Below are 24,736 nucleotides of genomic sequence, written 5' to 3'. Positions count from 1 at the left end.
GAAGTTGGGAGGCAATTTTGTTGTTTGGAATAGGATCATAGGATCACTTGGTCTGTGTAAATGATAAGGCAGAGGTGAATGCAAAATAAATAGGAGGACAGAGAGATGTGAAAGGAGAGTTGATTACAGCTCTTCCAATATGCCTCCTCCTTGTTGCTTTTATCCCTCCCCCCCAAAAAAGCTGCGTTTCCAGCCCTCTTCTCAACTGATATATTTCTTAAAGGTCCAGCAGTCTCATTTGCCTTATCTAGCTGCTGGTCATGTTGTGTAATGCATTTTGGCTTTAAAACTATCTGGCCTTAGTCTCCACCTAGTATTACACCTGCCCAATTTCATGCACTAGGCAGATTGAACTAGGATACTTCTTCCACCTTTCCCAGTAGCTTCTTCATTACTGAAACTGTTCCTGGAGATGTACTATTAGCAAATATAAAGTTTGATTCCTGTGGTATCCCTGTTATAAACCAAGCACTCTGAACAAACAACCATTAAGTGAGCTGTCTAGACTGCAGATTTTTTATAATATCAGTCATGCTTTCCTCATGTGGTCTGAAAGCAAAAGGCAGTGTTTTCTTATTCTTTTAATTATATCAACCAGACCTTCTTTAGCAATAGAGTAGACAAGACACAAGCCAAATTTCTACTGTGACTCACTGTTTCTCCTAGTTAGCATGAAGAGTTGCCAAGAACTGGATGCTTGCAGAATTCTTCCTGTCTGCTTGTGACACACTGAAGTTTAGGTTGCACCAGTCAGCAACTGGGGAAGGCTGTTTTTGATCTTAATAATAATAATAATAATAATAATAATATAAAATCTCCCAGAACAAGAAGCCTAGAAGTTTGAGCTCTTCCAGGGTTATGATTCCTCTACCTTTTCCAAACACCCTGTAGGAGCTCTCATGGCTTTCCCTGCTATATTCAATGTATAGTCCTTGCTCCACAGACCTGAGGACAAGGAAGGTAGTGGTGGCCGGGTAGGACTTGCCTTTCTAGGAGGATGATTCCCTGCTCTTGGTCAGCCGCACCCCAGCCCAGCACTCCTGAGGCAGTAGCGATGGAGTTGGGACCCCTGCAGGTGTGATTGGTAGTTAATGATGGAGTGGCCCTGTGCACATGCTGCCATTGGGGACAAAGGCCTCGCTGTACTATCTACATATCACTTTATAAAAATTCTCTTTCAAGTCGTAACTCATAGTAAATTGTAAAGGTTTTGCCAAAAGCTTTCCCCATTGCTCTAGATGTATTTGAGTAGCAATATTTTGTGCCCATTTTATCCTACATTATTTCACTTGTTATTCTATCTCTATTCTTAATAATATTTTGTATATTTTCACAATTAATGATAATCATCTGAACAAAGTTGAATTTCAAATTTTGATTCTTTCAATTCAGTGTCATAAACCCTTGCAGACATATTAATTGTCCAAAAGTTGGAAGAGATAACAAGTGGCTCAGCTATTTAGCAGTCATTCACACTACCTTTTATACCAAATTGCAACCCAGATTAAAAGTGGGTTGTTCCCACTGGCACCGGTTTTTGCACACCCGGATTGAAATTTTGCACACCCGAACTGGGAGAAATCCCCCTCAGCACAAGTTTTCCAAAAGTGGGTTTCCCCCCATTTCTTTTAGGAAAACTCAGTTCTTTCATGGTGCCGGCAAATGTGAACTTGTCCCCAGTCATGAGCAGGTCATTTAGGGGGAGAGATAAGGGTCAGAGGGTGGGCAGTGGGCCTAACATGCCTCCCCTCTCGCACCGGTTGCTTTGCAAGTGGCTTTTTAAAAAAAATTGTGACAGATTATGCGAATGCTTATGCTACTAAGTTTCTCTTTCAAATATGACAAATTGATAGAATGTGTGAATGCTTGTGCTACATATGTTTCCCTTTCAAATTTGGCAAATTGATAGAAAGTGTGAATGCTTGTGTTACATATGTTTCCCTTTCGCTTGCTTGCTCCCACCACTGCAGCCAAAAAGTTCACTTTTTGCTCCAATGTTGCTGTGTGACTGGGACCTCTGCTTCTGCTTTCCTGCCCTCTGCTCCTCCTCCTTAGCCTCCCCCTTTGCTTTGGGGACTGTTTGGTGGGGACTGGGAGCCATTCCCTGGCCACTCCCTTTGCTTCTTTTCCTCCCTCTCTCTCCTCTTTACCTCCCTCAGCAAGGCTCAATGTGGATCCCTTTCCCATTGCCATCGAAGGGTGCAGTAGGATTGAAGGGGGAAAAGAAGGAGGGTGGCAAGGGGAAGAAGGCAGCCATGGGCACCTAGGAGTGAGGAGTGGGCTGAGGAGAGCATGAGGGGAGAAAAGAAGGAGGGAAAGATGAAAGGAAGGGGGCATAAAGTGACCTGGGTACAAAGCTGGAGGCTCACTCTTCACCCTACGTTTTTTTAATTTGACAAGTTGAAGAATATGCAAACATTGCTGTTTACCCTGCTTTTTTTATTTGACAAGCTGACAGAATATGCGAATGTTGCTGCTAGATTTTTTTTTTAAAGGAGGTGAGAAAGCACCCATACCATTGGCGAATGGCTGCATGACGCATCACTATTGATGACAGCGGAAGTGAATATGCAAATCATTTGATTGACAACAAAGAGGCTCCAGCTTAAATTGCTACTTTGTGAAGTGTGATCATCAGCGGGGTAAATTGCACCGGGGAGGTTCGATCGGCGTAAAGGTAGTGGGAACATCATTCCAGACAGATTCATAGGAAACCAAGAAATCCATTCAGAGGCTGGGGTATATCAGCCAGTAAGCTCCTAAATACAGGGTCTACATAGCTGTCATGCAATCAGTCTCAGATTGTGTGATGTGGCAATAGTTATGGGCAAAACTGCTAAGAGCCCAGTTTGATATGAGAACAAAGGCTATGTTCCCATATTGGTTCTTGAGGTTCAGAATCTGGGAGATGGTAAGGGGTGAAGGGTAGGAGGCTGCTTATAAAGATTGAGAACTGGGAGACTGCCTTGAGTGTGAAGCAGACCTTGGGGACGGAGCCACACTCACTTTCTTCCCCTCTGGGTCTCTTCCAGGAGGCATTTCACAATGAAGGACCACCACCCCTTTCATACTGATCAAACACACAGAATTTTCTCCTTTGGAATCTTTTATTAACGTATAGAAAATGCATTAAAAAAGGAACTATACAGAGCCTAAGAGCAATCAGGACTAAAAATACTAGTTAACAATGGTTAACAAGCGTATATCCCATTCTCTGAGCTACAGTTCCATCACAGGACCATTGAGAGGGCAGTCACTTTCCTTTTCTTTCTTTCTCTCTTTCTCCCTCCTTCTGTTCTACTGGAAAAATTTAGTTCATCAGAATCTCTCTGAGGGAGTTGTCACCTCATACATTCCCCTCCCCAATAAGCAATACACACAGTTCCAGAATAATGCATATACAAAGGGTGTGTGTGTCCCAGGTTCTAAAAATGTTTTTGAATCATCCTTCTGACAAAGCAATAGTGACATTAGCCCAGATTTAGATATTAGTATGCAGTCTAATCTTCTCCCCTGAGATCTGGTCTTGTTTTTCTCTGCTGCCTCCCATCCCAACTCGACACAGTAATGTCTGAACTAAGGTAGCATTCACCAGCCTTTAGGCAGTATTATTGGAGTGCCATAGGCACTGTGGGTTGAAGGGTTAATGGAAATAATCAATAGAGCACCTAGTTACATCCCTGGACAGGACCAGAAGGGGGGAAAACCCCAGGCAAGAACATCATAGACAGGCAGGGGGCATGCTGTTGTCAGCATTCCCATTAAACTCCAGCATCACAGTGGTTTATCACAGAAGTTTACCTTTTATCTGGAAAGGGTATCTCTGTTTTTAACAATATTTGGCCCATTTTGCCTTTCAGGAGGTTGAAAAATATATAATTTTTTAAAAAATGATGGAGCAACACAGAACCACGTCAACTAAATAGCTTTTGTGGAATAATAGATCAAGAATAAGGTACCACTCCCTGGTTGGGTAGTCGTAGGCTGCATAATTCAGCCGGCTTCTTTTGTCAGACAGTGCTATAGAACTCTGCACTTTTCTTTTCTAACAGCAGTTCCATGTGCACTGCATTGTAATTCACTTCAGAAATTGTCCTAAATTCAAAAGCAATCTGACTACTGTCAGAGGAAAAGACACAGAAGCCTTTCTCTCCAGAAAAGTCTCCAAGGACTTTTATAATAGCCACGCTGTTCATGCACCTCTAGAGGACACATAATCATTCAGAGCTGGTTCAGTATCCACCTTCCATACATGGATTACACAGATTTGTACATTCTGTGTGCGTATCCAGAATAATGACATTAATCAGTTGTACCACAGAGGAAGGCAAAGGTAGATTCCTCTGAACAAATATTGTCAACACCCCCCCCTCCGTCGCCCATGATAAACTTGCCTTAGGATCACCATAAGTCAGAAACGTCTTGAAGGCACGCAACAATCATGAGCACCTGAAGAGTTCTATGGTATCTTAATTGTGGCAGTGGCATTCAAAAACAAGAGCCTAGTTTATACACTTCAGTACATTTCCTCACCTTCAGTCCTAAACATCCTTACTATGAAGTAAGCTCCATTGGACACACTGGGATTTACCCCTGAGTAAACATGTACATGATCGGATTGCACTCTTGGTTCCAACCATTTTTATGCACACATATGTGTTTGAGTGCTTTCCTTCCCAGCAGAGGACTCTTTCAGAGTGGAGTGCCAGCAGACAGGAAAAGCTCTATTGGGAAACTTGGGCCTGTTACAGATTGCCAAAATAAAGCTACTTTGGGTCTCTTTGGAGGCATGCTATTTAAATGATGCATGGGTCCTAAGAGTCCGGAGGTCGCACCAAAGCCACACTCCATTCCTAAGCACTAAAGTGCAGCTTTGGTGCAGCTTCTGGATTCTTAGGACCCATGCATCATTTAAACAGCATACCTCCAAAGAGACCCGAAGCAGCTTTATTTTGGCAGTCTGTAACAGGCCTTGTGCTCCTTCCCAGGTGCACTCATGAGATGTACTCTGAGTCTATTCACACCCACACAGACTCTTTTTGAATCCTAGCTTTTAAATAATGTGTAAACTCCCCCTAATTCTTCAGTATGAATGGGTAACAAATATGAATTAAGTTGCTCTAGTTGATTGAGGTGTGTGCATGTGAAATGTCTACAGCGCTATGAAAAGAGAATAGATAAAAGATAGTAGAGTCTTTGGACCATCCAAATTCCACTATAATTATGAAAGACAGATTTTTGAGAAAATACTAGTAGCTACATTTGGAGTTGTCACTATTCTTATAAGTAGTTCTAGGAAGAACACCTTTTAGGATTAAAATTTAGTCTCATAATTACCACTCTGCGCTGGCTTACCACCCCGACTTTTAGAAACTCATGGGAAAGGCCACCTCACAGTGCATGGGTCTTCAGTCTATTTGTGATCTATAACATAATTTCATCTACATGAAACAAAGACAAGTTTCCTGGAAAGGCTATATTATGTCCTACACAGAAACAAAACAAAACAAGAAGAGTGAGAGAGGCTGAATACTCGCTGCTTTGTGTTTTCAGACTGCTGAATTTAGACTTTTAATTTAGCTTCCATGTGGTCAGGTAATATAACAGGTTTATTTCAGAGACTTTTTCCTCATTCCCTGGCAGGACTCTAAAAAAATAGTCTGGCTTGACAGGTTGGGTGATTTGGGTCAGCATGTTTAATGCACTGTGTCTAAATACTTTTTGCTGAGAGAATTTTCTAGTGCCTGTTTTGGCAATAGGCATATCCATGGAATTTAATACAACCACCATCAACAAAATACATAAGGGATCTCAAGCACCACACTTAAGATTAAAATAGAAGTGGAAGCCTGCTAAACTGAATGCGCTGTTTCTGAAACACTTTGAATCCACGATTCTGCTCATAACTGTAAACAGACTCATCCTCAGATAGATGTCATTTTATATATATTTCTCTAATAACACAATATATCATCTTTTTGATTTTTGATACATCTTTCAAATTTTGTCCATGTCTTTTAAAAAAGTATTTCCAACTAACCACCCACCCTCCCTCCCTCCCCAATATTTTTCAATGCTGTATACATATTCCATCTCTGAGACACATGTTATCTCAGCAAACACATCCCCAAAACCTACACTTTTTATAGTTGGGTGTAAGAGGAGATTTCAATAGGTGTAGCTATGGATTACAACAGCTGAACTCTCCTGTACAGCTATTATAGGCACCAGAGCCTTGTCCTCTTCTGCACCTGGCCACCCTAACTGGGCAGTGGGTGGGATAAGTAACCCTTTTGCACAAGCTGATTCCTCTCCAAGTGCTTTAGGAACAGAAGAGCAAGACAGGGTGGCTAGATGCAGAAGAGGACAAGGTTCCAGTGCCTATAATAGCTGTACAGAAAATGAGATTTCAGTTGTAATCCATAGCTACACCTATTTAAATTCCCTCTTACAACCACCTATAGAAAGTGTGTAAGTTCTGTCCCTTTTGCATCTGGCTATGAACCCTTTGCCTTGCACACTGTAGATGTGGATACAGCATCCTATGGGTAGTTATTACTATGATACAGTCATATCATGCTCTTCTGTTCCTAAAGCACTTGGAAAAGAATCAACTTGCCTGTATCATAGTAATAACTACCCATAGGATGCTGTATCCACATCTGCAGTGTGCAAGGCAAAGGGTTCATTCTTCTTTTCATACTGATTGAACTGATAGTATTTCTAAATTCTCTGTTAGGTGGGCCTGTTCCCCCTTCCTCGATATGAAAACTGTACTAAAATATCCCTATAAGGGTTCAAGCTTGCCCTCCATGACTGGGGAACCTGTGGGCCCTGTGGATAATAAAGCCCCTGTCATTAACTGACCAAAAGCAGAAGACAACAGTGCCTGCCACCAATTGCATTTTGCAGCTCCTGCCACAGGGCAGCAGTGTTGCGCTGTTCTACTCTTCAATTTAAAACTTGCTTTGGCTGATGTGTGTCTATTTGCTTTTTAAATGTCCAGCATAAGTCATTGTTACTGTTATGCTGGGGCTAAATAGAGTGAAGCGCTTCAGGCTTAATTATAGGGAATATAGAGAAATGTTCAGTTGCAATTCTAAAACTTTTCATCGTTGATTTTAGGCTTTCCCTTTCAACTTGTTTGGAAACATCTCCATTTAAACTTTATATTCTCTTCTTGGATTTCCAAATGTCACACATATAGACACATTCTGTATAACTTAACCAAACAGTGCACAGGCTCACTCTACAAAAGCATCTTTAGGCCAAACCACTATCCGGTAGGAATATAGTATGTGTTGGCATATAGAGAACTGTGCCAGTAAAGAGAAGTCCAAAGACTTCTGCACTGGAAGAGACTGGCCAGCCACATAAATTATTCTGTAATTAGCATCAGTTTGTTGTACCAAGAGATCTGACATGCAGACAAAATAATAAGGAGCCTTGGTGGCACAGTGATTAAATGCCAGTACTGTAGCCACAACATTGTGAGTTTGATCCCATGCAGAGCTCCAAGGTTGACTCAGCCTTCCATCCTTTCGTAGGTTGGTAAAATGAGTACCCAGTTTGTTGGGGGCAATTGGCTTAAAGATTCTAAACCGCTTAGAGCAGTGGTCCCCAATCTGTGCTCTTTAAGGAATTTTGGACTTCAGCTCCCAGAATCCTAGATTATTGGCCAACATGGTTGAGGCTTCGGGGAGCTGAAGTGCAAAACCTCTTAAAGGGCACAGTTTGGGGACCACTGGCTTAGAGGGTGCTGAGTTCACTATTAAGTGGAATAGAAATGTAAATGCTATTGCTGTGATCCTAAATATTTCAAACTGAATGAATCCACTTGTTGCACTTATTTTACTAAGGTGGATTAAATACCCGCATTTCCCACCCTATACATTAGAAAAGTAGATATCAAGGTAGAGGCTCTAGTACAGCCTATTCTCTGATGTGCTGGTTTTCAATGTGTGAGACTTTTGTTTTCTTTTGTAGGGGAACATTTAATGATATTATTATGCCCCCAACACATCTGAAATGGGGCAGCCCATTATTTCTACAGTGTTTTACCCTCTTATGCTGCATCTGCACTGCAGAAATAATCCTATTTGGCATCACTTTAACTGCCATGGAGTAATGTGGTGGAATTCTGGGAACTGTAGTTTGTTGTGGCACCAGAGTTCTCTGACAGAGAAAGCTAAATGTCTCTCAAAACTACAATTCCCAGAATTCCCTAGCATTGAGCCAGAGCTGTTCAGTATGTATAGTGCTCATTCTTTTGATGGCCTTTGTTTGTTTGTTTGTTTTGTTTTGTTTGACACATTCACTGAGCCCGCATTTAAAAAGGCTTGATTGTGAAAATAGCATGAAGGGACAGTGCTAGACACATAATAAATCCTTATTGCTGTTCCAAAGAAGGTGACAGCACCCCCTTCCCCAGATGTACTATGCTAAAAAAATTAATACGATTATTTAACTAGTTATTTTGTTCAATTTCAGTACTTCTTACTTTTTAAACTTTTAATTGTATGCTATTTTGAGGTACCGTGATATAGGGTAAGATAGATATAATAAAAACTAATGAAATAATAAACATAAAGACTAGGGGCTCCAGTCTAAGATTCCTCACATAATGTTTAGTTTGGTCCTTCAAGGCTGTGCTCAGAAAATAGGTGCAACTACATTGTAGAAATAATGCAGTTTGACATCATTTAAGTGCTCTCGCTCCATCCTATGGAATCCTGGGATTTGAAGTTTTACAAAGTCTTTAGCCTTCTCTGCCAAAGACTTGTGTCAAAAAATGATAAACCCTAGGATTTTGTAGGATAGAGTTGTGGCAGTTAAAGTGGTCTCAAAACTATTGCATTATTTTTACAGTGTAGATGAACCCAATGAAAAATGACTAATATTACAGGGGCTTTCGGGGGGGGGGGGGGGGGGGGCAAATGGTTAAGCATGATATTGCTGTACTAGTTAGGCTTCAAAGCCCAGGAGAACATACTGTAGGCCCTTGGTATCCGCTGGTGTTTGGTTCCAGGACCCCTGTGGATACCAAAATCCATGGATGCTCAAGTCCCGTTAAATAAAATGGTGTAGTAAAATGGTGTCCCTTATATAAAATGGCAAAATCAAGATTTGCTATTAGGAATCAAGCCATGGATGGTTGACTCTGTGGATATGGAGGGTTGACTGCATGTATAAGGGGCCTATTCATACTACAACATTATAGCGCTGTTACTACACCTTAACTGTCATTGGTCTATTCTGTGGTTTCCTGGGATTTGAAGTTTAGGGAAGGGCATATGGAATTCTCAGCCAAAGGGCTCCTTTAATGCCTCTGACCAAATTACAAGCCCCAGGATTCCATAGGATGGAACCACAGCACAGAAAGTGGAATTTGTTTTTGTCATGTGCCTTCAAGTTATTTCTGACTTAGACAACCCTATCACAGGGTCCAAACAGACAGGCCAAAATAAAGCTGCTTCAGGTCACTTTGGGTGTATGCTGTTTAAATGACACACACATTTTAAGAGGCCAGAAGCTGAACCAAAGCTATGCTGCAGTCCTTAGGCTTTGACGTGGCTTCCAGTCTCTTAAAATGAATGCATCATTTAAACAGCATACCTCCAAACTGACCCGAAGCTGCTTTATTTTGGCCTGTCTGTTCAGGCTCACAGTTTGTTTGGTTTTTTTTGCAATATTTGTTCAGAAAGGGTTTGCCATGGCCTTCCACTGAGGCTGAGAAAGTGTGAGGGGGAAAACAGACCGGCAAAGTGCAGCATCTTCCCAGTGGCTTTGGGCATGGCAGACACAGAACACAGGCCCCCAAGACACTGGGAACATGCAGTGAAACCACTGCACCGCCCACACAGTGGCAGTTTTTTTGGTGCTCCAGCGGCATGGCGTTTAGATGCCTCATGCCACTGGAGCTCCAAAAAAACCTCAGTGACGATGACAACAAAGGTGCCCTTTTCCTGGTGCAAAAACGAGCGGCTTTCTGCCACTTTTTGCACCAGGAAAATGCTGGGTTGGGGGCATGGTGTGGGGTTGCTGCGGCTTCACGACATGTGGCTCTGCGGCAACCCCAATCCAGCATTTTTGGGCCATCTGTTTTGGCCCTGACTTGTCCAAGGTCACCCAGTGGATTTTCATGGCTGAGTAGGGATTTGTACCCTGGTGTCCAGAGTCATAGTCCAATGTTCATAGTCTACTCCATGCTGTCTACCCTAAAGTGGAATAATAGCACTAATAACTGTGCAGTGTGAATGGGCTTCAAGTTTCTCTTCACTGCCAATGCTATATTTTTATGACAAAAAGCAACTGTCATACAGAATTGCCTCACAGAGGGCAGGTGGGTCAGGTTGGACTCTGAAGCATTTTCACAAATGGGCTGTTGAAGACTACAGATGTGAACTCTTTAAAGATTCTGTTAGTTTTTTGCTTAAGCTCCTCTTCAGAAGCAAAGGTTAAAAATCATGCTAGCTTATTTGAAATAAATGTATGCGTAAAACCTATTTTGGAATGGTGCATGATGAGAATACAAGAGGGAGGTCTTTACTCATAGAGTTACCTCTACAGAGTAATTTGCCTTTGTTCCTGTGAACCTCACCTGGGGAAATTACTACTTTGAGAGGGGAAGAGGACTTGGGTTTCTTGCATGAGGGGTTTCCACATCATGGCATGTGAGCAGGGTGGCCAACTGTCAGGATTTAAAATGAACATGCTTGTGCAACCCTTGAAATTGGCTTAAACTAGTATCCAGATTTGGAATCCCCTTCCTAGCTGATGGGCATATGCTGAATCAGGAGCAGGTAGGCATCAGTGTGAAACCATTACTCAGTTAACAGCTCTGGGAGCCTCCCTCTGTACCCTTCCGCAAGCTGGCTGGCATGTGAAAGGAAGCACCTACAACAGAAATTTGGTTAAGAAGAAAACCTTAAATGAAGCCATTTTCTAACAGCTTCAAGAGGAAATAAAAAACAAAGTGACTTTTCTTGTCAGGAGGTGGGGACGGGCAGGAACTCTATAAAGTCACTGGGAATGACAGCAAAGCATCAAGGTGGTTCTCTCACAAAAGTGAGCCAGCCCTCAGGGCATCATGGCTTCCCCTCAGCCACTCACATATGGAGCAGGCTGCTACCTCAGAATTACTTTTGTTCTTTCTTTTTCATATTATAAAATATAAACAAATGGTGGAAAAGGACTTCTTGTCCAGACAGCATCCCTGCCACTTCACTGCTGCATAGACCTCCGTTTCCTTCCCAAGGTGTTGCGATGGTTGTAGGGTCGCATCTTCATTTCCACAAAGGGTATGGAGAATTCATGTCCTTTCCAGTGATACCAATTAATTCCCTGCAGGCCAAACAGAGAGAAGTAATTGCCAAAGAATTAGACTATATGGACTCATTAAGCTTTTTACAGCCAAGAATGTTAGAAGTGAAAATGTCATATGCACAGCACTCCTTGTTGAAATATCTAAAACAACAGGATTTTTTGGAAGGGGGTAATGAAGAGGCAGTTTATAACCATGACAGAGTTATTGTATAATGTCAGAGTATTAAAAAATTGAACATGCCTTTGGGTTGTTTGCATATTTAGAATAATGTTGTAAGAAGATGTTTGAAATGATAAAATGGATTTATTTTGCAGCCTCCATATAAGGGGGTTCAATTTCTGAAAGGGCATTTCAACAAAAAATTGTATAAATAGAAAATTAGCATTGTCAGAGGAGGACTACACAGATAATCTTTTCCTCATCACAATGTATTTCTAGGCATTTTAAAATTATATTTCTATAGATTTTCTCCATGGGCTAATGCATATTTGTGTATGCTTTCCAAAGAAACATTTTTAATTGTATGCATGTGCAGATTGAGCTTTCGAACTGCTAACTGCTAGTTAGCAATTTGAAAACATGCAAATGCAAATAGATAAATAGGCACCACTTTGGTGGGAAGGTAATAGCATTCTGTGCAGTCATGCTGGCTACATGACCCACAGAGCAGTCTTTGACAACGTTGGCTCTTCGGCTTAGTAACAGAGATGAGCACTTTCCCCCTACAGTCGGACATGACTTGACAATCATGTCAAAGGAGAAACCATTACCTTTACTATTAAATTATTAGAATATTAAAACAAATTACATATTAAAAGAATAAAATACAGTTAAAAATAAGAAATGTTAAAATACTTTAAAACAATACAATACCCCAGCCCATTCTTTAAACTTTTTTTGTTTTAAATGCCTGTCTGAACAGGTAGGTCTTAGCCTGCCAGCGGAAGGTCATCAAAGAGGGGGCAATTCTGGTCTCTCTGGGAAGGGAATTGCAGAGTCTTGGGGCAGCCCTCTCTTGTGTCCCACCAACCATGTTGGGGATGGTGGTGGGATGGAGAGAAGGGCTTCTCCTGAGGATCTCAGAGCCCAGGCCGGTTCATACAGGAAGATACGGTCAGCTGAGTAGCCTGGACCTGAGCCATATGGGTCTTTATAGGTCACAACCAGCACTTTGAACTGGAAACAAACTGGCAGCCAATGGAGCTGTTTCAAAAGGGGCATTGTGTGGTTTCTGTAACCTGCCCCTGTTAACAGCCTGGCTGCAGCTCTTTGGATCAGCGGAAGTTTCCAAATACTCTTCAAAGGCAGCCCTGAGTAGAGTGTGTTACAATAATAATAATAATAATAATAATAATAATAATAATAATAATAATAATAATATTTATTTGTATACCGCCCTGTGGCGAACCAATCCGGGCGGTAATCCAAATGGGATGTAACCAAGGCATGTACAACTGAGGCCAGATCCGACATTTCAAGTGATCTGCATTTTCTAGTTGAGGGTGTGTGTACAAGAGACCCCTGACCACTTGGAACAGCTCTTCTGGATGGCTCTGTCCAGATGCAATGTTGTCAGTAAAACAAACAAACAAACAAACAATCTTTGCTGCCCAACTGCCATGGAATAGGCCTTAACATAGGCTCTAACCTGTGTTTGGTCAGATTCGCTTTGAGTTTTCCACCAATACCGCTCTAGTCTCCATCTTACTCGCTTCTGATGGTTCAGTGTATACAACTTTGTTTCATGCACATTTTTTTAAAAAAATATTGTATATATTTACCTTCAGGCTATGTGTATAAGGTGTATATGAAACATAAATTAATTTCTGAATTTTATAATTTCTGAAATTATTAATTTCATAAATGAATAAATAAATTTCATATTCAGACTTGGGTCCCATCATATACTTGTTAAGTATATGATCCAAAAAGAGAGAAAAAAAATTCCCAAATCCCAAACATTCCTGGTCCCAAGCATTTTGGATAAGGGATACTCAACTTGTTCTTGCAAATATTTTTTTTTTGGGGGGGGGGGGGGGTTGGATGATGGTAAGAAAGATATGTGTAAACTTTCTTGATAACCATGCACTCAATACGCTGTTTCTTTTTTTCCCTTTTTTAAAAGAGAAAACCACTTACATAAGGCTGGGAGAAATGATCATGCAGTTGACTATACTCAGGCCAGCAGAAATGGCCCAAAACATGAAACAGAAATCCAAACAGCACTGTAATGATATAGTTGTTATGTACTTTCAAGTTGAGTCCAACCTATGGTGACCCTATCCTAGTCTGCATCTACAGTGTAGACTTAATGCTGCTTGACACTGCTTTAACTGTTATGGTTCCATCCCATGGAATCCTGAAATTTGTAATTTGTAGTAGCACCAGAGCTCTCTTATAGAAAAGGGTAAATAGCTCATAAAACTAATAATCCCAAGATTCCATAGAACTGTGCCATGCTAAAGCAGTGTCAAACCTTGGCAGGATTTATTCAGAGGAGGTTTGCCACTGCCTTCTAAGGCTGAAAGAATGTGACTTGCCCAAGGTTACTCAGTGGTTTCCACAGATGAGCAGGGTTCTGAATCTTGGTGCCCCAGAATCCTAATCCAACACTCAAACCATGAATCACACTGGGTCCTCAAAAATAAGCTAAGTGACTCACAATGTACTGACTTGTAATGGTATTCAGCACCTGCCACCTGAAGGCAGCCATCTCATTCTGATCACCAAAAGTAGGGCTGGCACTATGCAACATTTATTACTCGATTCTGGAATGTGGGTGGAAGTGAGGGGGAGAAAGCAGTGTTTCCCTAAAACTGCCTACTGAGCTCATAACTGAAGTGAGATTTGAGCTGGTGACATTGCTAGGCTCCCAGCTCATGCTTGTAGTTGTTGTATTGCACCAGCTGTCCCTTTGTGAGGAAATAGGCTCACAAAAAGATATTGCTTATAAACAGAGGAATGAAGCTCACGTAAGCAATTCTGCATTTATCCTACCCTTACCTGGCTGTGTCGAGACTCTCCATACTTGCCGTTGAGGTTGGTCCGGTGGCAATTCTTGTACCACCAGGCCCCTTTGTATGACATGGCACAGTTTGTGACAGCGACATCATTATCCCTGTCTTTGGTGGAAAATGGACGTCCCTGATGATAGGTGAGTGAATCCCCTGTAACAAAAGACATAATCTTAGGCCTTGTCTCCTTTCCCTTATAAAGGGACACATAAATCATTCTTGTTTGCTTGTCACCCTGTGACTGCAACAATATCCAACAATGCATATGACCTGAATCTTGATGCTGATCCTCAACAAAAAGATAATTATGAGACTCACCCCCACCATAATGACTTGAATATTTTAACATTGAAGGAAAAGGATTAAAGCTTATCCTTGTGAACGTCTAAAGTAGTAATTGATGTCTACCACTTTGATGGACAACAACCTAGCTGGAATTCAATCTCAAGAGCCAATAAAAACCTTGAACAATTTTTAAAAATATAAGATTACCAAATTTATTCAGCAGAAATGCACTTTTCATCTAAATATTTTCAATAATCTAATTCTAGAACATTTGGCAGTTGACAGTTGGCCAACATAAAGAAGCAGTAACAGCTCCTGGGTTTATAAAATGAGCTGCTGTATATTTTACAATATAGCACACTACTTGCTATATTGTAAGCAGCTATCGTGCTGATATTTTTTGTTGTGCAAACAGATGACCAGAAAGGGTTGTATTAAAGATCTGCAGCTCAGTATTTTGGGTAGAAAAAAGGGGGTGATTAGTATTTGTCAGAGAAGCTGACAAATACTAAATGCACACAAAATTTTAAAGCTAGCTGAAAGCATCTTTACTGCTAGATTGGCATCATTTTCTCACCCATCCACCTTCCAAACAAGCAATGCCAAGTTGCTAATCAGATTTGATTACACTGTAATGGTAATTGAAGGCAAAGGAAGTCACTCATTGCCCTTATTCTGAAGGGGAGGGAAAAGGCAATGTATTGTATCATCACTGCTTTGGCCAAGGAGGTTTGCTACCTGCTCTTAACCATTGGGATGGAGGTAGGGTAGGGGGAGGTTTGTACCAGCAGTGCCATTGTAGTCCCCTATCCGGAGCTTGTAAAGACTTCTGGCATCTCCAACAGTGAACTTGTCATAATATGCATAGGCTGTTTCCTGGCCATCTCGCATATCTATCCGCAGTTCATAACGTCCTTGTGAAGTGATCTTGTGCATATTATCTAGCCCTAGAGGGAGGGAAAAAAAAGAACTATTAAGACTGTATACCCAGAAATCACATGAACAATATGGAATAAGAATTGGTATTCGAGGTCATGACTGCAGATAACCTATATTATAATTTAAAGTGTTTGTCTTTTTAAAATAATGCTACATACATCAAAGGCAAGGACGTAGCCAAGGGGGGATCCGTGGGGTCTGGACCCCCCTTTCTGTTAGATACAATGAATGGTGTGTGCTGCTGCGCTGCCGCACCCAAGCCCCATTATAATGGTGGCACTTAGTCTGGCTACGTCTCTGTCAAAGGGCTTGATCAAGTATGGTGTGTTACATAATGACTACAGTAAGGTTGTTTTGACTCCATTATGTAACATACCAAGACTGCATGCAAAGGGATCTTGTAACACCTTACAAACTAACTGAAAGAAAGAACTTGGTAGCATGAGCTTTCATAGACTTGAGACTACTTCCTCAGGTGGCCATGCATCTACTTCTTTCTTTCAGTTAGTCTCAAAGGTGCTACAAGATTCCTTTGCCAACTGATTTTCCAGACTAATACAGCTATGTCTTTGAAGTCTAACACCACGATTGTGTGATCAAGCCTGGTCCCAATCTTTCAGTTATTTCATACACCTCTTCAAAACCAATGAAAACACACTTTCGGTGTCAGTATGTTTTGCTCTGGAATGCATGTCTATGAACTTTATTTTAACCAAACCTGATTTTACTCTCAAGTCAGCACCCTAAACATTTTAATACAAGTTCAGGCCTGTCAACTTTTATTGGAAAACTGCTATACTGGAGTTGTTTTGCATGGACTTTGGTATTAAGTGAAGTCATAAACATCAACCCAGACAATGTCAGGTAAAAATCCTAATTGTAAATACAAGTAAAGCAGAAATCTGCTGTGATCCTTGAAAAGAGGGAGGGCTATATTTTGCTGTCTTGGTTTAGCATTAGTTTTGCAGGGTTGTGGCAAGATATAAAGCAAGAGATCAGGGCTTGAAGCACCATGTTACGATCCATCAGAATCTTAAGTCTAAAGATAGAAAGCTATTTTTTTGGACATGACAGTCTAGTTTATCACAAGGGAGGGATCCTGTGCAAAAATGGGATTTAAAGTGACCCCCCCCACCGCAACAGCGGATTTATTTTTAGACAACGTCTGGGTTAACCCAACATTAACCCTGAGAAAGTAGAAAAGATACACAAAGGCACAATTAATTTTCAGATGACGTTGCTGTTAAGGTGCATTAACACGTCATTAACGCAGCTAAAAAGTATACAAAACACAATTCTTTTTACTTGCGGAAAATCTTGAAAGTAAAAATAATTGCATTTTGTCGACTTTCTAGCCAGTTTAATATTGTGTTAACCCCAGTGTGTCTGAAAATCAATCGCACTTTTACGTGTTTTCTTAGGGTTTTTTTGTGTGTGGGGGAGTTTTTAAACCCTGTTTCTGCACAGAATGCCTTCTGTGTGATAAACTCTAGATGAAAACAATGGCTTTGCACCTGCTGAGAAAAATGCAAGAAAATGCACATCTTATCTCATGTATCTGAATATCTGCACAGGTTACAGCAAGGCAGTACAGTACACTTAGAAAACATAACCTCTTACAACCCAGTACAAAACAAAAATGGGAGGAAAAGGCAAACTGAATTAAAAGAAACTGAGCTGAAAGATTTTCTCATTCCTATAACTGACTGTCTTAATCCTCACATACTGGACATAGAATAGAATAGAATAGAATAGAAAATTTATTTTTACCCCACCTCTCCAGCAGGATTGAGGCGGCTTACAATACAATAAAATATAACAACCAAACAGTAAAATACTGTAAAATACAACAATATGAAGTAAAACCCATTATCCCTCCCTCCAAACAACAACCTTATAATTCACACAAACAATAATAAAATATCATCTAGGTTAATTAAAACAATCATACCTGTCTACTGAATATATATCGTCTTCCTTCTCTGTGCAAATGTTTAATGTAAGTTGGCAGACCAACACTGCAATGCATATTGGGAAAAACCCCTCTATAAACTAATTTCCATGCTTATTGTTCTCATAAACTTTTGCCAGTGCTTCAGTCTACATGGCTCTGCTGTGGTTCTTTGACTGGGACTTATTCCATGAATGGAATAAATTCCTCACACTTACATTTGGCTCCTCACTTGTACATATTCCTACCTTCTGGACCAATTCTGCATAGCTACTGTTTGCCAATGATACCATTCCTATTTCTTCTTTTGAAGGGACTGCAGGAGTATCTCCGCTTTGTCAGTTTTACTGGAATTTAACAATCATGTTCTACCAACTTTTGGGGACTGAAATTTAGGAAATATTCTGAGAATGATGCTTCAGAAACCTTTCCATCCTCCGAAAGTCAAAAGGAAAACTGATGTAACTGTGAAGTGTGCTTCTGACTAAGAGAGAGTATAGCAGGCAGCAAAGGGTAAATTGCTATCCTTTCATAAAAAGAAGAACAACTTGATAAACTTGCCACCATTTCAGAAGATAAAGAATGCCTTCAGTGCTAGGATTGACTTAGGGCCCTGCCATACATGGCAAAGATATTCTGAGGTCCTCCAGGTGTTTTGGACTTCACCTCCCAGAAGTCCCAGACAGCTTGGCCAACAGTCAGGAATTCTGGAAGTTGAAGTCCAAAACATCTGGAGGATCCAAGTTTGGGAACCACTGGGCTAGATGTACCTGCATCTAATGTTGCAGCCTGCATAACAAGCATTTAATTTTATTTCTATGAAAGTCTCTTTTTTTAAGTCAGAAGAATATTTGGACAGGGAAACAACAAGTTATGTCAAGAAGCAGCATTAAAAGGTGCTATTGAAATCAGCACCAAACCAGTCTGGATGAGACCTCTGCTGAGAAAAGCTGAGGCCAATTCAATCCTCAATAGAAAACGTACAGGGAATTGAGGGGCCATTCAGACTACCTTTTACCCTGAATCAGAACCCGGATTAACCATGGGAAGTTAATATTCGCCCCGAATCTCCCATAAACAAATGCCCCTTAGTGTGGGTCTTTTGATAGCGGAGCAAAAGCTGTATCTTTTGGGGGAAAAAATGGGTCTGGCGAATATTAACTTGTCCCCGATCATTGCGTCAAGTTCAGGGGAGGGATTTAGGTCAGAGGGAGGGCAGAGGGCAGAACATTCCTCCCCTTCATTGGAGAAGGAGGAGGAGGAGGAGAAGGAAGGAGCTGGGGGAAAGAAGGGTCCCATGGAGGGCAGCATCGGAAGGAGGAGGAGGAGGGGGAAGAGAAGGAAGGAGCCAGAGGAAGGATGGAAAGAGCGATCGGGGATAACTGAGCAAGAGGAGGAGGAGGAAGAAGCCGGAGGAAGGGTGCCAAAGGGCGATCGGGGGTAATGGAGCAAGAGGAGGAGGAGGAAGGAGCCCTGAAAGAGTGCCAAGGGAAAGCAGGGTAACGGAGCAGGAGGAGAAGGAAAGAACCTTGGAAAAAGGGTGCCAAGAGATGGAGGAGGAGGAGGGAGGGAGGAGCCGGGGGAAAGAAGGGGGCCATGAAGGGCAATCGGGGTAATGGAGCAGGAGGAAGAGAAGGAAGGAGCAGGACGACGGGTCAAGTTCAGGGGAGGGAATTATGTCCGAGGGAAGGCACAGAACAGAACAAGACTCTCTCTTGCACCAAGCAGCTCTCTCTCTCTCTCTCTCTCTTTAATTTTTGACAGACTATGCACATGCTTTTTGCTACAGGTAGATACATATATAGATAGAATGTGTGTCTGCTTGTGCTACTTTCCTTTTCATTTCCTTGCTCCCAGCATCACTTTGCAAAACGCTTTTTAAAAATCATTTTTTATATGCGAATGCTACAATGCAAATATTACTAATGTTTCTCTTTCAATTTGGCAAATTGATACAGAATGCTTTTTCTGTAAGGAATTCTGGGGTGGCTGAGGGAAAGCAAAGGATGCAGAGATGGCATTCTGAGGTGAGGAATTAATTATTATTATTGTTCTTGTTGTCTGTGTATGAGGCATTCTGGGGTCGCAAGGAGGGAGGATGCAGAGATTGCATTAGATTGCATTTTGGAGTAGAAAACGGAGGCAGAGGAAGATCCATAATCTGTAGTGACCCAAATACACACAACACACACACACCTGGAAGTTTTTAAATTTGACAAAATATGCGCATACTGCCACCTGTTGTTTTTTAAAAGGAGGGAGGAAGCACACTTCCAATTGCCCAATGGCTGTAGGAAACGCCACCTGACGTGGAACTGAATTTGATTGACAGCAAAGGCACCTTCATTTTAAACTGGCTCCGCAAATGTGAACTCTCCACAAGAGCTGCAAGGGCATTCAGGGTTTAATTACCCTGACTGAGATAAATTATTAGTGGGCACTTGCTTCCGGAGGGATTGGGGGGGCGGACCGATGGCTGAGGTACTACACAAATGTGACCAGACCCAACTCTATAACAGAAGTGGAGCCTGTTGGCTCTGTTCCCTGCTACTACAAGAATGCTTCTGAGTAAGACCAATGTTTTGTTCTCAGTCAGTTCCCTTTGGGAACTTAATTAGGCAGCACTGATAAATCTTGCTCATATATTAAGGATACAGCTAATTTTATTGCATATCACTTTGAGAGGGCTGGTGGACCCAAAATCAATTTATAAATATTTTTAACAACAACACCATTAGCTGTACAAGTGCCTGTTGCAATTAACCGGACTTTTCCTACAATAAAGCCTCCCTTGCAGTCTGAGACTCTCTCACCAGAAACTGCCAATCATGCTGAATGACAGCCTAACTGCGGTGCAAAAAACTCTGTAGGAATGCAATGAAATGACTCCATCTAGCTTCTTTTGTGAGCAAAGAGATGTTTGATGACCACAGTTCCAAGAAGGCAAAAGGGCAGTTAAGCTTACCATGCTATCTAACAAATAAATTAGAAGCCAGGCCCCAGTTAAATGCCTTTCATGCCACACAGTTCATCATTAATGATAGGCACAGGCAGAACAAAGAAGGAAGAAACTGGGCAAGGTAAAAGGTAGATTGACAGATAATGCAGGAAGAGTGAAAGAGATAGATAAACTGTCTGTTGATCCAGAGACAGCAAAGAATGAATGAAGTGGAGAGAGGGAAGGAGCGAGAAAGAGACAGTGTGATAGAGATGAAGTGTGCCTATGAGAGGATATGATGGGCAGGTTTCTGGCTTCTCCAGTGATAGTGTAAAGGGCCAAACAAAGGGCAAACATTTTTTTTACCAAGCCAGAACTCATCCTCTAGGTTTCCAAAGCCAATGCGATACTCTGCCCACTTCCGAAAGAAATCTGTCAGCCCATTCAGCCGCCTCTGGAACACCTGCAAAGAAAGAAAGAAAGAAAGGTCAAAGGTGAAGTGTACAAATCCCTGCAACAGACAGCCTTTCTTGCAGGTGAAATGGCAGGAAGATGTGTGACTCTTCCATAGGAAAACATGAAATGAAAAAACTTTTGAGTTTTCAGAGACACAAAGCTCTTGGGGTGTCTCACAGATGATTATACTCTCCTTTTACTTTTAATCTTTCAAGGCTGAGTGGGTGGCCAATATGCCTTGCTATCCTTATGGCTTTGCCATTAGTCTTACACAAGACTGAAAATATAAAAAAGAGGTTGATGGGGGAGAAGGAAAGTCCTTTAAGCACTTTAAGGGAGGGAGCAAGCTTGTTTTCTGCTGCTCCAGAGAACAGGACCTGGAAGAATGGATGCAAACTGCAGGAAAAGAGATTCCACCTCAACATTAGGAGGAACTTCCTGACAGTAAGGGCTGTTCCATAGTGGAACACACCCATTGGAGTGTAGTGGAGTCTCTGTCCTTAGAGGTCTTTAAACAGAGGCTGGATGGTCATCATTCAGGGATGCTTTGATTGTGATTTCCTGCATGGTCGGGGGTTGGACTGGATAGCCCTTGTGGTCTCTTCCAACTCTACGGTTATATGATTTTATGACTTTAACACACCAGCCTTTTGTCTCACAGCAATTGCATTGTTGAAGCAAATGAAAACATACTGCTTTAAAAACAATTATCACATTTCTCTGCTATTATGCTGCCTTAGTGATCCATGGTCCAGCACTTGCTCTTCTTCTGGAACTCCTTGCTAACCTCACTTTCCTTCTTGTGTTTGCCCTATCAAAAGCAAAGAGTGCCTCTTATTTTTTTAAATTTTTTATTAATTTTTTATTCTTGCTGCAGTTGGACAATTATGGGGAAATGGTTAAAAACATTAAAAGAAAAAGAATAGAAAAGGCCACCCAGCCTCTGTTTAAAGACCTCTAAGGAGGGAGACTCCACTACACTCCGAGGGAGTTTGTTCCCCTGTCAAACAGCCCTTATTGTCAGGAAGTTCCTCCTAATGTTGAAGTGGAATCTCTTTTCCTGGAGCTTGCATCCATTGATCCGGGTCCTAGGAGATTACCGCACTAGGGTAAAAGTGTTCCCCAATGCGTTCTCACGGGCGCGAGCCTGGAACGTGATGAGGGCCAGAATGCTAGTTTCAAAACCGTTCCCAGAAATGGCCTCCCTGGAACACATTGGAAACACATTTGGAACGCCCGGTGGCGACGGCGGCGTTCCGCTGTGCGGTAAACTAGCGTTCTGGCCCTCATCCAGGCTCGCGCCTTTGAGAACCAGGGGGAACGCTTTTACCTGTGCGGTAATCTCCCTAGTCTCTGGAAGTAGAAAAATACTGAAAAATGCAGACAGTACAAAAACAACAAAAACAATCCATGAGAGAAAAGCAGTTAGTACTGAGAGTCAGAACAAGCTCTGAGGGAGAATCTCAGCAAGGTTGAATTTGGTAGACCTGTGTAGAGAAGCTGCTATAGATTTCCTAGTTATTATCAGGATACTTTTGTAAGGTAGTAAAAAGATAAAAGTCCGTACATTTACTGCAATTAGTTGCTGCCCCAATGGTGCAGATGGGAAGTTGTTGGAGGCTCTGTTGCTGTTATTTTCCAGTTTAAATTTGCTGGGGCCTTACATCAGGAATTGCTCATGTGATCACACAATGAATGGCATTTCCATTTGAAAACCTCATCCTGATGTGGTTTTCTCTTATGCTCAGGTGCCAAAATATCTATTGGTCACTTGGGAAAGTCTGTTATGGATGGTAAAGCTCCGTTGGTAGGAATGGCTTCAGAAACATGGAAGGTTATCAACTGGACATTTATAGAAATGTCCTTCCTGAGAGGGTCTCTCAAAAGTTATATTGACAATTTTTCCAACTTATGGCAATCCTAAATTGAACCCATTATGGGGCTTTCCTGGTAAAAACTGTTCAGATGGGTTTGCCTCTGAAGCTGAGAGAGTGTGACTTGCCCAAGATCACCCACTCGATTTCCATGGCCAAGTGGGGTTTAGACCCTGGTGTCCCAGAGGTGTAGTCCAGCACCCAAACCACTACATCATGCTGGCTCTCTATAAACTCCCCATAGCTGCTGCCATATGTTAAGCCGTGAATGTACAAATTTCAAAAGACACTGACGATTTATTTTCTTGATAGTATCATGAATCAGTGCTAGCTTCACTTTGAAAAGGAGTTGAATGTAAGTGTCAAATAAATCACAGGGGATCTCATGGAGTGTAACTATTATTAACTTAGCCCCAAGACACAGAAAATGAAGTACGCTGGCAGAATTTTTCTGGTTTTTGACCAGGGCTTTTGTTCGCATTCTTTCAAACTTAATGTAAAAATCCAGCTATGTGTAACATGTAAACCTATGTATACCTTTTTGTTTTCTAAAGAGAAAAGTGCTGGGGGATGATATGAAACTAGTCCTTGCCGTGAGTGATATGAAACTGGCCCAACACCATGTATTGCTAAGGCCAGCGTTAAGTGCCATCATCCCCAGCAAGTTAAAAGGGAAGAGCTTAGGGCCCAGTAGAACTCGGACTGCTTCTATAGGAAAGTTGTCTTCATTTATGGCGTCATAATCTGCTTGTTATCATTTGAAATCTTTTTTTTTAAACCAATATCTGTCTAGAATCAGCAAATTCATTAGCTACAATGAAGCAGCAAACTATAAATTATGTAAAGCTAAGTGCCTTTATGTCCATGAGAGTTTATGCATCCACTTTCCCCTGCCTACCCAGGTGATTTCAATAACAGAGGCAACAAAGTGAATCACAAAGAATGAATAACCCAAATCAGTAATTGTAACAGGGAAATATATAATCAGTGATTTATATCAGGATTACCTTTAGTAAATAGGTACAGATAGAAGGCATGTCACCATTTGCCAACCTATGGGAAGCTGTGGGACTGCTATCTGTTTAGGTTGGCATGTCGAAGATCTGGTCCTCTGAAATTTTAATTTTACTCTATTTTTAAGTCTTTGTTTTTAAAATGATTGATTCTGAACTGTGCACACTGATAGAATCAATTTAAAAATCTTAATGCATGTATGAAATAAATCCATTAGGTCTTTAAAGCCATGCAGATACATGGACTTTCATGGTGTTGGGAAGGAACTGGATAATATGCAGCCTTTTTCGCTCACTTACAATCCATCCACCGCCATCTGTGGTCATATCACAGTACACTTGTATTCTCTGGCTGAGGTCCCCATTCAGGGAGATAGTATAAACACCGCTCAGTGTGTCACCATTCATCAAATGCTGGGCACAGTCCTGAGGATTCATAAATACACGGCCTCCTGCAAAATTAGACCAGAAATGTATCAGAAAGGCGATTCATGTCATGTATAATGTCAGCAGACACAATTGTTCACAATAAGCCACAAACACGACAGGAAAGGAAGGTGCTGAAAGTTGACTGCAAGAGGAATAAACTGTACCAGTTTTACAGGCATAACTCAGTTAACAAAGAAGCTCCTTTCTACAAAGTCTTTTTATACCCACCCACACTTTTCTTCCTTATTCTAGCTACAGGTTTTTCATCTGCATTGCCATTTGGAGGATGGTGAAGGATGTCTGGAAAGCACAGACTTTTGGTGTCGGTTGCAGCAGTGTGTTTTCAGCAAACAATGCAATAAACAAAACTTGTGCTGGGAAAAAATGGGATGCTACTCTAGCAAATCTTACTGTAACCATGTGTGTCCACCTACAACAAGTAAGGTAAATAGCAGCTGCCTTACTGAGTATGTGTGAAGGCCAAACAGAAAGAAAAGTAGTGAGCAGAAGC

General features: G+C 41.5%; 1 protein-coding gene across 1 annotated transcript in view; it reads right to left on the bottom strand.

Moving 5' to 3' along the window:
- Positions 1-11,223: 11,223 nt before the first annotated feature.
- The window catches only part of TNR (tenascin R), a 262,076-nt gene continuing 248,563 nt past the window's right edge, over positions 11,224-24,736 (bottom strand). Inside the window, exons 18-22 of the mRNA XM_042465868.1 lie at positions 24,097-24,248; positions 20,820-20,916; positions 15,411-15,572; positions 14,330-14,493; positions 11,224-11,343 (exon numbers count right to left, since the gene is read on the bottom strand). Coding sequence (XP_042321802.1) covers positions 11,224-11,343; positions 14,330-14,493; positions 15,411-15,572; positions 20,820-20,916; positions 24,097-24,248 — 695 coding nt within the window. The remainder of the gene's footprint in view (positions 11,344-14,329; positions 14,494-15,410; positions 15,573-20,819; positions 20,917-24,096; positions 24,249-24,736) is intronic.

The sequence above is a fragment of the Sceloporus undulatus genome, chromosome 4 (assembly GCF_019175285.1).
Source record: "Sceloporus undulatus isolate JIND9_A2432 ecotype Alabama chromosome 4, SceUnd_v1.1, whole genome shotgun sequence".
NCBI classification, from domain to species: domain Eukaryota; kingdom Metazoa; phylum Chordata; class Lepidosauria; order Squamata; family Phrynosomatidae; genus Sceloporus; species Sceloporus undulatus.
This window is presented reverse-complemented; position numbering and strand designations above follow the sequence as displayed.